This window comes from Chiloscyllium punctatum, chromosome 32 (genome assembly GCF_047496795.1).
Source record: "Chiloscyllium punctatum isolate Juve2018m chromosome 32, sChiPun1.3, whole genome shotgun sequence".
Taxonomy (NCBI): Eukaryota; Metazoa; Chordata; class Chondrichthyes; order Orectolobiformes; family Hemiscylliidae; genus Chiloscyllium; species Chiloscyllium punctatum.
Window position 1 is genome coordinate 15799888 of NC_092770.1, and position 14617 is coordinate 15814504.

At 42.0% G+C, this 14617-nt stretch overlaps 1 protein-coding gene across 5 annotated transcripts in view; it reads left to right on the forward strand.

Annotated features, from left to right (window-relative positions):
• Nucleotides 1–9135: 9135 nt before the first annotated feature.
• The window catches only part of LOC140457922 (anoctamin-4), a 187546-nt gene continuing 182064 nt past the window's right edge, over nucleotides 9136–14617 (forward strand). For all 5 annotated transcript variants that reach the window (XM_072551722.1, XM_072551723.1, XM_072551724.1 and 2 more), the window contains exon 1: nucleotides 9136–9496. In XM_072551722.1, the coding sequence (XP_072407823.1) occupies nucleotides 9295–9496 (202 nt within the window). In that variant the 5' untranslated portion in view covers nucleotides 9136–9294. The remainder of the gene's footprint in view (nucleotides 9497–14617) is intronic.

Sequence of the window (14617 nt, forward strand, 5' to 3'; positions counted from 1 at the left end):
TTTGAATGTAATTATTTAACTGCAATTGGTAATTTGCAATCTTTGCTGCATCTCCATGCCAACCATAATTCAACTAATCAGAACTCTCATCTTGTGTTGTATAGATTGTTGCTTCCTTGTAATCCTTGGTTTTCTTGTGTTTGGTCCTGAAAGGTGCAGAATAAAAGGTTTCAACTTCACGCCTCTTGCTAGCAAAGTTCAAGTTCTGCATAATGTTAGTTTCTAGCACTTAGTTCCATGCACCTTGATTTCTTTACCTTACAGAAATCCATCAATCTCAGTCTTTAATTTTTCCAATGACTTTGAGAATTTGCTGCTTTTTTGGGTGAGAGATGTAGATTTTCACAACTGCTGTTGGAAATTATAGCCTTCAAGATTTCCATGCAAGACACAAACATTTTAGTGTAAAAGAGGTACTGCAGCAAGGAAAGGGGCCCTTCAGACTGTCTTATCTGTACCAGTCATCAAGCATCTATCTAAACTAATCCCACTTCCCAGCCATTTGGCTGTGACCTTGTGTGACCTGACATTTCAAATGTTTATCTAAATATCTCTTAAAAGTTGCAATCACCAGCCTATGTTACCCTTTCAGACAATGCTATACACACCTCCCTCTGTTTGAAAAAAAATTCTTAAAACCCCTCTAAACCTTTTGACCCTTAAATCTATGTCCCTGGTAACTGACCCCTCTACTAAGGGGGAAGTTTTATTTCTATTGACTCTATCAATGCCCCTCAAAATTTTGTACACTTCAATTAGCTCCCCTCTCAGCTTTCTCTGCTCCAATAACTCCAGCCCATGTGGTCCATCTCCGTAGATAAGGCACTCCAGCCCAGGCAATGTCATGGTGAATATCCTTGCATCCATTCCAGAGCAACCAAATCCTTCCTATAATGTGCAGACAGACATGTTAATGGTACTCCAGCTGTAGCCTAAGCAATATTCTATTGAGCAGGAGTGGACACGAGACTGCTAGGTAAATGAGGCTTTACATTTGTGTGGTTGCTTTACCCAAAACACTACTCAGGTAGTATCTCCCACCCACCCTCCTCATCTAACTAAAAAAATGGTTCTGTGTGCCGATTGGAAAGGTGACTGGTTTCTTTATTTTCTTTTAGTTTTTCAGTAGTCTCATTGGTACTTTAGAATAGTGGGGATGGAGGTTAAGGCCATTGAATGTCCCTCCTGCAAGATTAGATTAGATTAGATTAGATTAAATGTGGGAGGTAAAGGTCACCACTAGTGTCCCTGCTGACTGCATCTGTGAGAAGTGCACCCAACTCCAGCTCCTCGAAAACCGCATTAGGGAACTAGAGCTGGATGAATTTCGGATCATTCAGGAGGCAGAGGGGGTTATTGAGAGGAGTTACAGGGAGGTAGTCACACCTCAGGTAAAAGATGAAGGTAGTTGGGTTACCATCAGGTGACGGAAAGGTCTATATGGATTTCAGTAAGGCATTTGATAAGGTTCCCCATGGTAAGCTATTGCACAAAATATGGAGGCATGAGATTGAGGGTGATTTAGTGGTTTGGGTCAGAAATTGGCTAGCTGAAAGAAGACAGAGGGTGGTGGTTGATGGGAAATATTCATCCTGGAGTTCAGTTACTAGTGGGGTACCACAGGGATCTGTTTTGGGTCCACTGTTGTTTGTCATTTATATAAATGACCTGGATGAGGGCATAGAAGGATGGGTTAGTAAATTTTTGGATAACACTAAGATCAGTAGGGTTGTGGATAGAGTTGTGATGAAGAGTGTTCTAGGTTACAGATAGACATCGATAAGCAGCAGAGCTGAGCTGAGAGGTGGCAAATGGAGTTTAATGCGGAAAAGTGTGAGGTGAGTAACAGGAATGCAGGGTTAATGGTAAGATTCTTGGTAGTGTAGACGAGTAGAGAGATCTCAGTGTCTAAGGACATCGATCCTTGAAAATTGCCACCCAGGTTGATAGGGTTGTTAAGAAGGCATACAAACATACCAATGTTTTATTGGTAAAGGGATTGAGTTTCAGAACCATGAGATCATGCTGCAGCTGTACCAAACTCTGGTGTGGCCACATTTGGCATACAGTTCTGGTCACTGCATTATAGGGAAGGATGTGGAAGCTTTGGAAAGGGTTCAGAAGTGATTTACTAGGATGTTGCCTGGTATGGAGGGAAGGTCTTACGAGGAAAGGACTTGAGGCTGTATTCGTTAGAGAGAAGAAGGTTTAGAGCCTTCTTAACTGAGACATATAAGATAATCAGAAGATTAGATAGGTTGGACAGTGAGCCTTTTACCTCAGATGGCAATGACTAGCACGAGGGGGCATAGCTTTAAATTGAGGGGTGATAGATATAGGACAGATGTCAGAAGTAGACTCTTTACTCAGAGAGTAGTAAGTGCGTGGAATGCACTGCCTGCAACAGTAGTAGACTTGCCAACATTAAGGGCATTTAAATGGTCATTGGATAGGCATATGGACGAGAATGGAATAGTGTAGGTTAGATGGGCATCAGATTGGTTGCACAGGTCGGTGCAACACCAAGGGTCGAAGGGCCTGTACTGCGTTGTAATGTTCTTTGTTCTATGTTCTACGCAGCTCCATTATAATTTCTCAAGTCTTGTCTTCTATTCTTATGCATAACTATGTGAATCTTCAGTCAGTGTGTTGGCTGTTCTGTCACCAGGGACAGTGAGCCAATTGTCTGCAATTGCCAATCTACTGCCACCTCCCCCACAAGGACTGCAGTGATTCAAGGAAAAGGTAAACCATCAGCTTCCAAGGACACTGAGGATTGGTTATTGACTGCTAGCCTTGCTAGTGGCACTCATTTCCTGACATTAAAATTGTAAAAAGCCAGATGACATCTAAAAAGATAAAAGGCAGATTAAGATTCTCAGATCATTCCTACACTCGAGAAATTGATTTGTCTTTTCAATTTCAGGCTGCTGATTGGCTTCTCATGATTATTGGCAGATGCTGTGCTCTGCCAGCCTCCTGCTTGTCATTTTTTAATGCCAAGCTGAACTTTCGATCCCATATCCTCCTCCTCATCACCTGACCCCTTTCTCTGTCTCTGCTCATCAGCTGCTGAAACTCTCTTCTATGGCTCTGTTACCATTGGCATCAACTATTCCAGCACTTTCCTGGCCGACCACCAACTTCTGGAAAGTTCAGTCCATCTGAAGCTCTGTTGTTGGACTCACACTGAGCCCCTGTTCATCCATTACTGCTTGTTGACTGGGAATACAATCACCTGCAGGTTCCCATCTAAGCCACCCACCACCCTGACTTGGAAAATGTTTGCTTTTTCTTCAGTGTCATTGGGTGAAAATCCTGGAACACCCTCCCTAACAGCATTGTTGATCTACCTACACCATTCATTCAAGAAAGCAGCTCCACCTTCTCAAGGACAACTAAGTATTGGCAATAAATGTTGGCCCAGCGGATGAAGCTCCTATCCCCTGAATGAATAAGAAATATGGCTCCAGACTCATCGAAAGCTCCATTTCAACATTCACATTCTTGCTTTCAATTACCTTCATAGCCTTGGGCCTCCCAATCTCTATGACCTTCACCGGCGCAAAAGCCCTCCAACTTTGGCTTCACACCCATACCTAATTTTACTTGCTCTGCCATTGGCAGCCTGGTCCCTAAGCTTTGCAATTCCTTCTCTAAAACTCTGTATCTCTCTTTGCTAAAACTCTTATGCGTTTTATCTTGTTGATCTTATTGACTAAGCTTTTGGTCACCGATCTTAACAGCTCGCCACATGACGTTGATATCAAATTTTGTCTGATAGCATTGCAGTGAAGCAAAGATATTTAAGGTCAATAATGGCACTATGCTAATGCAAATTGCTGTAGCTATATCTGACCATGGTCTTTTCTTATTTTTCAGTTAGGTTCACAATTACCTTGGGTCCAGGCCTGAGATACCACAAGAATTAGAAAATGGCATAATTTACATCTCTCCTTGACAGCCCATTCTCATTTGTTACAGGGAGGGGAGAGTGTTAAAATCAGGGGTCACTGACTGGAGATAGTTCAGGAAACTTTGCCATTCCCTAGAGGACCCACAGTAGCTGGAAAAAGAAATTGACCAATTGATAAAGGGTCAGCCACTCCAGGCATTAATCTCCCTCAGGTTTTGACAGGCATTTTGTGTAATTCCAGCATTTTCCATTATTTTCTGTCTTTATTGGTGGTAAGCTTTCAGCTTCTATGGCACACTTGTCAGAAGTGATTATTGAAAACATTTTCTCCAGCTTAAATTAGTTACTCAGTTAATTATGATTGATTTCATACTCAAGTTGAAAGGCAGGGACTTGACAGGTTTAATGCATAATCACCAAATTAATTTTCTCTTCCAGTATAAATAAACACATTGAGATGACAAGGGACATGCAGATTGCTCAAAAAAATTACACTTGCCTGGATATTTTTTTGTTCCAGCTCTGTCCATAAGTCATGAAATCTTCTTCATAAAACGTTTCTTTACAAAGTACAAGGTTTAGTTTTAATAGGACTGATTTTTCTTGGTGTATGTCCCCTCTTGTTGACATAACGTTGACAAACTTTCCATAAACATCTAACTGGCACACACCAAGAAACTCCTTCCCTTATGTCAGCGCTGATCAACAGTGGCTGAACCTGTATAGGCATGAACTCTTTTATTGGTCAGTGCATTAAGTATTCAGTCCAAGCCTGAACATTGTTCGAGTGGAGTGCCACAAGGTTCGGTGCTGGGTCCACTGCTTTTCATCATTTACATAAATGATTTGGAATTGAACACAGGAGATATGGTTTGTAAGTTTGCAGATTACACTAAAATTGGAAGTGTATTGGACAGTGAAGAAGGTACAATGGGATTCGGCGGGCCAATGGGTCAAGGATTGGCAGATGGTTTAATTTAGATAAATGTGAGGTGCTGCATTTTGGAAAGGCAAATCAGGCCAGGACTAATCCAGTTAATGGTAAGGTCCTGGGGAGTGTTGCTGAACAAAGAGACCTTAAGTGCAGTATTATAGACCAGGCCAGACCCCCTCAAAATATTTCAAGAAAGTAGCTCAGAGCCTAACTTGTAAAGTGTAAAATGAATATCCCAGGGGAGATGCAGCTGGCCCAACCACTTACTTTTAAACAAAACAGAATTTATTTGCAAGATTATCAAATGAAGCACAAAGAAAAGAGAACAGAATACAAAATAACTTAACCTATCCTCTGGTCTCCTTTCTATCAGAAGGATGTTATGAAACTTGAAAGGGTTCAGAAAAGATTTACAAGGATGTTGTCAGGGTTGGAGTTGATCTATAGGAAAAGCTGAATAGGCTGGGGCTGTTTTCTCTTGAGTGATGGAGGCTGAGAGGTGACCTTATAGAGATTTATAAAATCATGAGGGGCATGGATAGGATAATAGACAAAGTCTCTTCCCTGGGTTGGGAAGTTCAGACCTAGAGGGCATAGGTTGAGGCTGAGAAGGGTAGAGGGTGATGTGTGTATGGAATGAGCTGCCAGAGGAAGTGGTGGAGCTGGAAAATGTGTTGCTGGAAAAGCGCAGCAGGTCAGGCAGCATCCAAGGAGCAGGAGAATCGACGTTTCGGGTATAAGCCCTTCTTCAGGATTCCTGAAGAAGGGCTTATGCCTGAAACGTTGATTCTCCTGCTCCTTGGATGCTGCCTGACCTGCTGTACTTTTCCAGCAGCACATTTTTCAGCTCTGATCTCCAGCATCTGCAGTCCTCACTTTCTCCTAGAGGAAGTAGTGGAGGCTGGTACAATTGCAACATTTAAAGGGCACCTGGATGGGTATATGAATAGGAAGGGTTTGGAGAGACATGGACCAAATGCTCGCAAATGGGTCTAGATTAGGTTGGGATATCTGGTTGGCATGGCCAAGTTGGACCGAAGGGTCTGTTTACATGCTGTATACCTCTATGTCTCTATCCAAAAATCCAACAGATTATCCCAACTTAATTATGCTGTTCCAAATATTTGCAACAATCCCCTGAAAACCCCTTGGCAGAAAAGGTAAAATCAAACACTAGGTCTTACAGGAGAGATCTCAGAGAGAGGGAGGATCAGCATGGACCTGCTTCTTTGTGTCGAACAGCTTCACAACTGACTGCCTGCTAAAACCAAACCAAACAAGAGACAAGCTGTGCTGGGAGAAGTGGCTACTCCCCTTTCATTATACATGTGTTTTTTTTAAACTTGAAAGCTTTTTCTTGAGGCAGTATCTGTCAGTTATAATCAAACTGGCCCTAAAACCCTGCAAGCCCAGACCTTTCAGAACCTGTGTCTTTATGACCGCTCTGAAAGAAATGTCAAGGACAGCATAACCTTATTAAATGAGCAGCATCATCACAGCAGGTTCATAGCTCCTTAAAAGTGGAGTCACAGGTAAATAGGATTGTGAAGAAGATGTTTGGTATGATTTCCTTTATTGGTCAGTGCATTGAGAATAGGAGTTGGAACGTTATGTTGCAACTGTACAGGACATTGGTTAGGCCACTTTTGGAATATAGCATGCAATTCTGGTCTCCCTGCTATGTTATGAAACTTGAATGGGCTCAGAAAAGATTTACAAGGATGTTACAAGGTTGGAGGGAGTGAGCTATGGGAAGAGGCTGATTAGGCTCGGGCTATTTTACCTGGAGCAATGGAGGCTGTGGGGTACCTTATAGAGATTTATAAAATCATGAGGGGCATGGATAGGATAAATAGTCAAGGTCTTTTTCCTGGGGTGGGCGAGTCCAGAACTAGAGGGCATAGGTTTAGAGTGAGAGGGGAAAAATTTAAAAGGGACCTAAGCGGCAACTATTTCACACAGAGGGTGGTGCATGTATGGAATGAACTGCCAGAGGAAGTGGTGGAGGCTGGTACAATTACTACATCTAAAAGACATCTGGATGGGTATATGAATAGGAAGGGTTTAGAGGGATATGGGTTAAATGCTGGCAAATGGGATTAGATTAATTTAGAATATCTGGTCAGCATGGGCGAGTTGGACCAAAGGGTCTGTTTCTGTGCTGTATATCTCTATGACTCTATAACTTGAACTGGGCGGCATGGTGGCACAGTGGTTAGCACTGCTGCCTCACAGCGCCAGAGACCCGGGTTCAATTCCCACCTCAGGCGACTGACTGTGTGGAGTTTGCACGTTCTCCCCGTGTCTGCGTGGGTTTCCTCCGGGTGCTCCGATTTCCTCCCACAGTCCCAAAGATGTACAGGTAAGGTGAATTGGCCATGCTAAATTGCCCGTAGTGTTAGGTAAGGGGTAAATGTAGGGGTATGGGTGGGTTGCGCTTTGGCGGGTCGGTGTGGACTTGTTGGGCCGAAGGGCCTGTTTCCACACTGTAAGGTAATCTAAGTTGCAGGCTATATTATGGCATATCAAGCATGAAGATATCAATCCAATTGTTCATATACTAAGGGAAAAAACATATATTAGAAGAATGAGAGATGACCTTTGAGTATGATCTCAGTTTGCCCATTTAAGATAGAGAGGGGGAAGGAATCTCTTAGAGTCATTGAGTCATTGATGTTTACAGCATGGAAACAGGCCCTTTGGCCCAACCTGTTCACGGCACTCAGTTTTCACAATTAATCTACTCCCTTTTGCTTGTATTTGGCCCATATTCCTCCATACCTATCCCATCCACGAACCTGTCCAAATGTTTCTAAAATGACAAAATTGTGCTTGCCTCCACCACTACCTCTGGCAGCTTGTTCCAGACACTCACCACCCTCTGTGTGAAAAATTGCCCATCTGGACCCTTTTGTATATCTCCCCCTCACCTTAAACCTATAACTTTTAGGTTTACACTCCCCAATGTGTAGTTGGTGAACCTATGGAATTCCATACTACAGAGGACAGCTTGGGTCATTAAGTACATGCAAGGCTGAAATAGACAGATTTTAAGTCATTAAGGGAAACCAAAGGTTATAGTGAAAAGACAGATCATAGTTGAGGATTATCAGATCAGCAAAGGTCTAGTAGAGTGACCTGATGGGCTGAATGGCCTACTTCCTATATCCTATGGTGTTAACACAGGTTGTGGGATCAGGCCCCTTTGCAGGACCCATTCACAATATCCAGCCAATGTTTGCAAGGCAGTGCCGCACTCTTAGACACTACCTTTTTCAGTGGACGTTAAAAGCTGAGGCAGCATCTTGCCTGTCAGCTGGATGTAAAACATCCAATGGCTATTATGACAAAGAAGAGTAGCAGGGTTTTCCTTGGCCTAAATCACTTTCAATTACGATGATCCAGTCATTCTCGTGGCTTTGTAGGAACTCGCTATATACCCATTGACGTCCATGTTTCCTACATTAGAAAATGACTACACTGCAAAAGTACTTCCGAAAAATGTGTTCCTGGGATATGGGCATCACTGGTTGGGCCAGCATTTATTGTAATGCTTAAATGTCCAGTAGTTAGAGTGAATTACTTTGCTCTGTCATCTGGAGTCATATGTAGGTCAGACCAGATAAGGATGACAGATTTCCTTCCCAAAAGGCCATTGGTGAACCAGGTGGACTTTTACAACTGACCGACTGCAGTTGTGTAATCTCCATCAGCTTTAAATTCTCAAGTTTTACTGAGCTGAAACTTGAAGATTTGCCATGATGTGTGTCAACTCCAAAATATTAGCCTGAGATTCCAGATTAGTAACCTAATGCTATGACCACTTCCTTCTCATAAAGCACTATAAAGGATGACCAGAGGAATTGTGAAAGGTGCTACATAAATGCATGTAATGCATTACCTTTACGCCCTCTTCTGAATCTAAATATTTTTCACACATTGTATTCAATCTCTTGGGGGATTGGAGATTTAACAGGGGGAGTCTGCATTTTACAAGTTTTCTTCCAGTAGATAGCTAGCACAGGCGCCATGGCCAATCGGCCCCTCTCTCCAGCTGCTGCTGCATGATTCTCTGATATTTGCAGATCATTATTGAGATTGCTCTGTAATCCTTGCAGACACTGGTTCAGCCCTGGCACCTAACACCTGCAGCAAATAATTGTGCATCTCCTTTTCTGATTGACATGTGTAGTCGAGAACCAACCCCCCCCACCCCGCGCACGAACAACCCCTCAAACTCCACTCAGCAGACCAGGGATTGCCTTGGTCCCCAGAGCAGGAACATGCCAATCCAGTCCACCACGTGTACAGACACCGCCTGAATGCAGCGGCTCTGAAACATTGCACAACTTTCGGGGAGGGGGGACGTTGTCGCTGCTCTCCCCGGCGAGACTTCACTGCCAGCGCTCAGCCACTCCGAGCCCATGGTGTGCCCGGCAGGAGGATGTGGCAATCTCCCCACGCCAGGAACAGGAGCCCCAAACACAGCGCGGCTATGAAGATCAACCCGCAGCTTCCGACCGACTCCGAGCATCTCAAAGGCTTCAAGGCAGCAGATGTGCAACTGAGTGACAGCGGTGTTGGACAGCTCCTGCCGGTGACAGTGAACCCATCAGAAGTTAGACCCTGGGGCTCCTCTGGACAAGGTAAGGCTTTATACAGAGACAGAGAGAAAGAGAGAAACAGAGAACAACGCACAGGCAAGGGAAAGAACAAAGGAGAGATCTGTCAGACACACTGATACACTATGACAGAGGGAGAGAGAGGTGGAAGACAGAAAGACTGAAACAAGCACAGCAGCACACGGGGACACACACACACACACACAGAGACTCAGCAACACTGAGGAAAAAGGAGTTGGAGAGAGGTAGAGGGAAACAGGCACAAAGAGAGATGGAGAGAGAGCAGAACAAAGGAAAGCGAGAGAGATACATGTAGAGAGAGGGGGAGGACAAGAAAGATGTGAAGGGACAGATATACAGCGAGAAAAAAAATAGTGGTCCCGATCTGTAGGGAAAGTACAAGAGAACGTTCAAATGAACGAATGGCAGGGAGAGAATGTGGGGAAATTCGGAGGCAAACATTAAAGGTTAACGATTATTCCTGCTTTAGAAAAGAATGCAGAAAGGCAGCCAGTTATGGGTGATAGTGGAATATTATCTTAATCTGGGGGTTTTACATTTAATTCTAAACAGTAACTAAATTAAAGCGTATTTGCACAGGTTGAATAATGCAGGATTTGTGGGAGAAATCCGGCTAATACCCATTCACACAGTTACCTGCAAAAAGGATTAACTGTCTCAGGTCCGCCCTTTATTATAACAAAGACTTACTTTGCTGTGCTTTCTCCTGTATTATCTTCACATGGATCACATTCTATGTTAGAATTAAAATTGACGCTTCACACTTATTTTGACATTTATACAGTTTTAAGTAGAAAACATATAATTGCCTGGGCAAGTATGTTAATAACTAATATTAACTGTTACGTTTTACCGAAAGGGTTGGTTTGAGTATGTAGTGCGTGTGGGTTTAAAGTGGACTTAAAATGTAGTGGTTTGACACTGTGTGGCTAGGATGCTAATTGGTTCAGTACAGTAATTACTGTAAAGGACCGTTGATATCAATGGCCTGCAATTTATTGTAATGTACTGTACTGTTTTTAACAACTGGACTGACTACTACAAATTTAATGAGTTCAAACCTCATCAAGGCAAATCAAGGCATTAAATATAATCATGCTACATTTTAGGATTTTGGCAACAGTAAGTCTGACTTACTGGTTTTGCTAATACTTTTAAGGCTAGGTAACAAGTCACCCCAATCCTGGACTGATCAATGTATGACTCCAATCATACAGCATGTGTTTGGCAACCAGAGCTCAATTTCTCGCATCTGAAGCCAGAAGGTTGTGAGTTCAAATCTCACTGCAAAGACTTAAGCACAACAGTCCAGGCTGACACTGTAATGTGGCACTGGGGGACTTCTGCATTGTCAGAGATGCTGTGGATAAGGTGTTGAATAGGTGTGCCTGACTGCCTTCTCAAAAACCTCAATATTTTGATGAATAAGGGGAACTGTCCCAACAGCTGTTCTTCAACCAAAGTAATTACATCAGTATTAGGCTGCAGATGCGAGCTTGCTGTGTACAAATTAGCTGTTGTGAGTGATCTCCAAAACTTCCTCCCTTTGAGGATGCTCACCAATACATTAAATCTAGCTTTTTCTGCTATGTCTACAATTTCATGGACTAAAAACTAAAACTTTGAAAGGAATAAGAAAGTGGGAAAAGATCACCTTTGTGTATTTGTGAGTAATCAGGCTGATTAATACTGGTATATATTGTCCACACAAACCCAGGGCGTATGATGTTACACAAGCTTTCAGAAACAGTTAAGTGTCTGGTTACATGCTTTCAAGGTCAGTTGCCTGCCCCATTAGCCAGTCTATCATTATTCCTTTGAAAGGCCCTGCGCTGCAAAATGTGTCATTGTGTCGTTCAGAGAACTAAGCATGCAGGAAATAAAACATTACAATGCAGAATGATTTTCATTGAAACAAGCACCACATTTTTATAACACCCTCGCTAAGTTGATATCAACTTTCCTCTGATTTGGGTTGGAATTCTGTACAAACCTTAGCATGTAAAGTACTAGAACTCATAATAAGGCAGTCAACATCTACTGGGTAGGAAGATGGGTGAAGACATTTGTTGGAATGCTTAATTTTGATATGACTTAAACCATCCACGTTCCCTGTGTACTATTCTTAATTTTCCTGCTATCTTTCCTCCTGAACCTCCCTCTGCTGTCACCAAGACAAATACATTGACCTGCAATTTCTTGTTTCTTTGTGCTCAGAGACATGGCTGCTAATCAAATGCACAGTCTCAAAGATAACTGGTTAGTAACTGGAGTTCAAAGTCTGCATCCTAACCCGATGAAGCAAAGTGCATGTTTTGGGAGAAGACACAACAGGATTCAGTTATTACATCTCAATGAATGAATACTTAAATGTTCCACCGATCTTTCCCCAACCTCCACAACTCTGTAACCACTTCCAGCTCCAAGAACTTTGTGTTCCTCCATTTCTGTTTCTTGTACTAGTCAGGTTTTCTTCCGTGCATCTCTAGCAGCTGAGGAAATGAAATGTCCTTCCTGGATTTATCCAACTCTCACTCTCCCCCTATCAAGGCCTTCCTAAAATCTACAAAGCTTTTGTTCACCAGCCCTAACGTCTTGTGACTTACACTACATAGATTGCAGTGGTTCATGGAAATGGCTCACCTTTACCTTCTCAGGGACAATTACTAATGGACAATAAATACTTGACCACATCCCATGAATGAATAACAATAAATTGCTAAATATTCTATACATGTAGGGCATGGTTGATGGCTTGGAGAACTGAAAGTTACACATTCTTATCAAGAAGAAACATAATTTGCATGGTTTTGGAACTATGCTTAATCCAGATTCTCAATGCTGATTTGACACAAGCGTATGTTGTCAGGAAAATGTAATTAGCATTGGCTGGATGGACACATTTTTATATCTCACCTTCAGGTTTGCCCTACAAGAGAATTCCAAGCCTGGACAAAGCATGTCATTTATTTCCATGGGATCTTGCTTTGTTACAGTGTTTGCTCACATTGGCAACATTTTTAAAAAATGAATGCGTTGTAAACCATTTTGTGCCCTCCTCAGAATTTGACTAAATTTTGAGTAAATATAAAGCAGTTTCCTTGAAATAAGGGAAATTAGTTTCATTTTAGTTTCATTGGTGTCTTCAAATTGTCATAGAGATTTATAGCGCGGAAACAGACCCTTTGGTCCAACCTGTCCATGCTGACCGGTTATCCCAACCCAATCTAGTCCCACCTGCCAGCACCTGGCCCAAATCCCTCCATACCTTCCTATTCATATACACATCCAAATGCCTTTTAAATGTTGCAATTGTACCAGCCTCCACCACATCCTCTGGCAGCTCATTTCATACACGTACCACCCTCTGCACGAAAAAGTTGCCCCTTAGGTCTCTTTTATATCTTTCCCTCATGACTTCACCTTGCCCACCCATCATCCAGGATTCTATGGACTGATGAGATTTACAATGATTTAATTCAGAAAATTTAACAGATTCTAAAACGGGGTCAAGGAGGAAATGGCTGCATTTCGTTCAGGTTTCCATCACCTGCAACATTTTGTTTTGCTATTTAATAATACGTTGGAATTCTTTCTGACCTTGAGAAAGTCATTGAGATTTGAGATGGTGCCTTTAGTACAAAGAAAGTAAATGGTGTTACGTGTAGTTCCCTGGAATTCAGTGAAAATGCTTTTGCCTCTTATTAGACTGCAGTGCTTGCTGTTTGAAGGATGGGATTAACTGCTGTTATGTAACTGAGTTGAAGATTTTTTTTCCAATTAGACGAGAAAGAATATTTTGGGTTATGCCTTGTGCAGGGATATTTCAGGCATTAAATGAGAATCAAGCATTCATTTCGCTTTTTTTATTTTTCAAAGTGAAAGTGACTGTAGAAGTGTCATTTTAAAATATTGCAGTTCATGTGAATTCAATTCTCAATTTAAACTATTCAACTGAATCTTCATTTAAAACATAAATTCATTGAATGTGCATTGTGAACCCATTGATCCATTCAATGAAGGAATCTCATGCATTCAATAGTGGACAGAGGAAGTTGTTTGATACCAGCTTGCTAATCCAACCCTCCATATTATGGATACACAGTTAAGGTTGAGATTACTGGTTAGGTGGTTAAAATGAACATACATGTTGCAAATGAGTAACATACATAAGGCAGCAATTTTGATCAGGTTCCGGTTGATAGTGTTCAGATGTTCTTAAGTTAATTCTTGTGCTTGCATTATTTTGTGATGCTTCTGTGAAGTGCATTGTGACATTTTACTCTGTTAAAGCTGCTATCTAAATGTGGGCTAAACTGAAGATATTACCTGGTAGGGTGACGAAACATCTGGAAATGAACCTTTCAGCTCAGCAAGCAAACCTACATCCAGAACCACAACCTGAGCTACAAATCTTCTCAAAAAAAAATACTATGGATGTATCTACACCGCAGGGACTTCAGCAGTTCAAGAAAGCTGCTCCTATCAGCTTTCCACAGTGCTATTAGGAATGGGCAGCACCCACATCCCATGAATGAATGTGTAAAAATGATCCCGCAAGCATTCATCTGATAATGTACAGGGGCTGTTGGTTAAGGGATAAATATTTGCCAAGACAAAGGAGAAATTGCCCCATGCCCTTGGCACCATGGGAACTCTGACATCTTTCTGAGTACAGAGCGTCTGTGTTTAATAGCTAAATCTGAATTATGATATCTCAGATGGAGCAGCATTTTCTCAGTGTGTGAGGCAGTCTAACTTAAGTGCTTAAGTTTGCGGAGTGGAATTATGAAGGCAAAAAAACTTCCGACCAGAAGCAAGAATACTGCCTATAATGTAGTGCTAATGCTGTGGTACAGTGCTGAGGGAGTGCTGCATTGTGGAAGGTTCCAGTCTGATTGACACAAACAGGCAAGAGTAATTATTAGTTATATTAAAGAGAATGCGTGAATTTCAGTGGATAATAGCAGCAAGGTAAAAATCTTTTAAAAATATCAATCTGAACAAGTTGATGCAACTTTTATTCCTAAAATTATTGACAAGTGTTTACTGTCCACAGAGCACAGTAATCAGTTCCATTGCTTAGTCTGCTTGTTACCATTTCAGGTAATCATGTAAATTTGA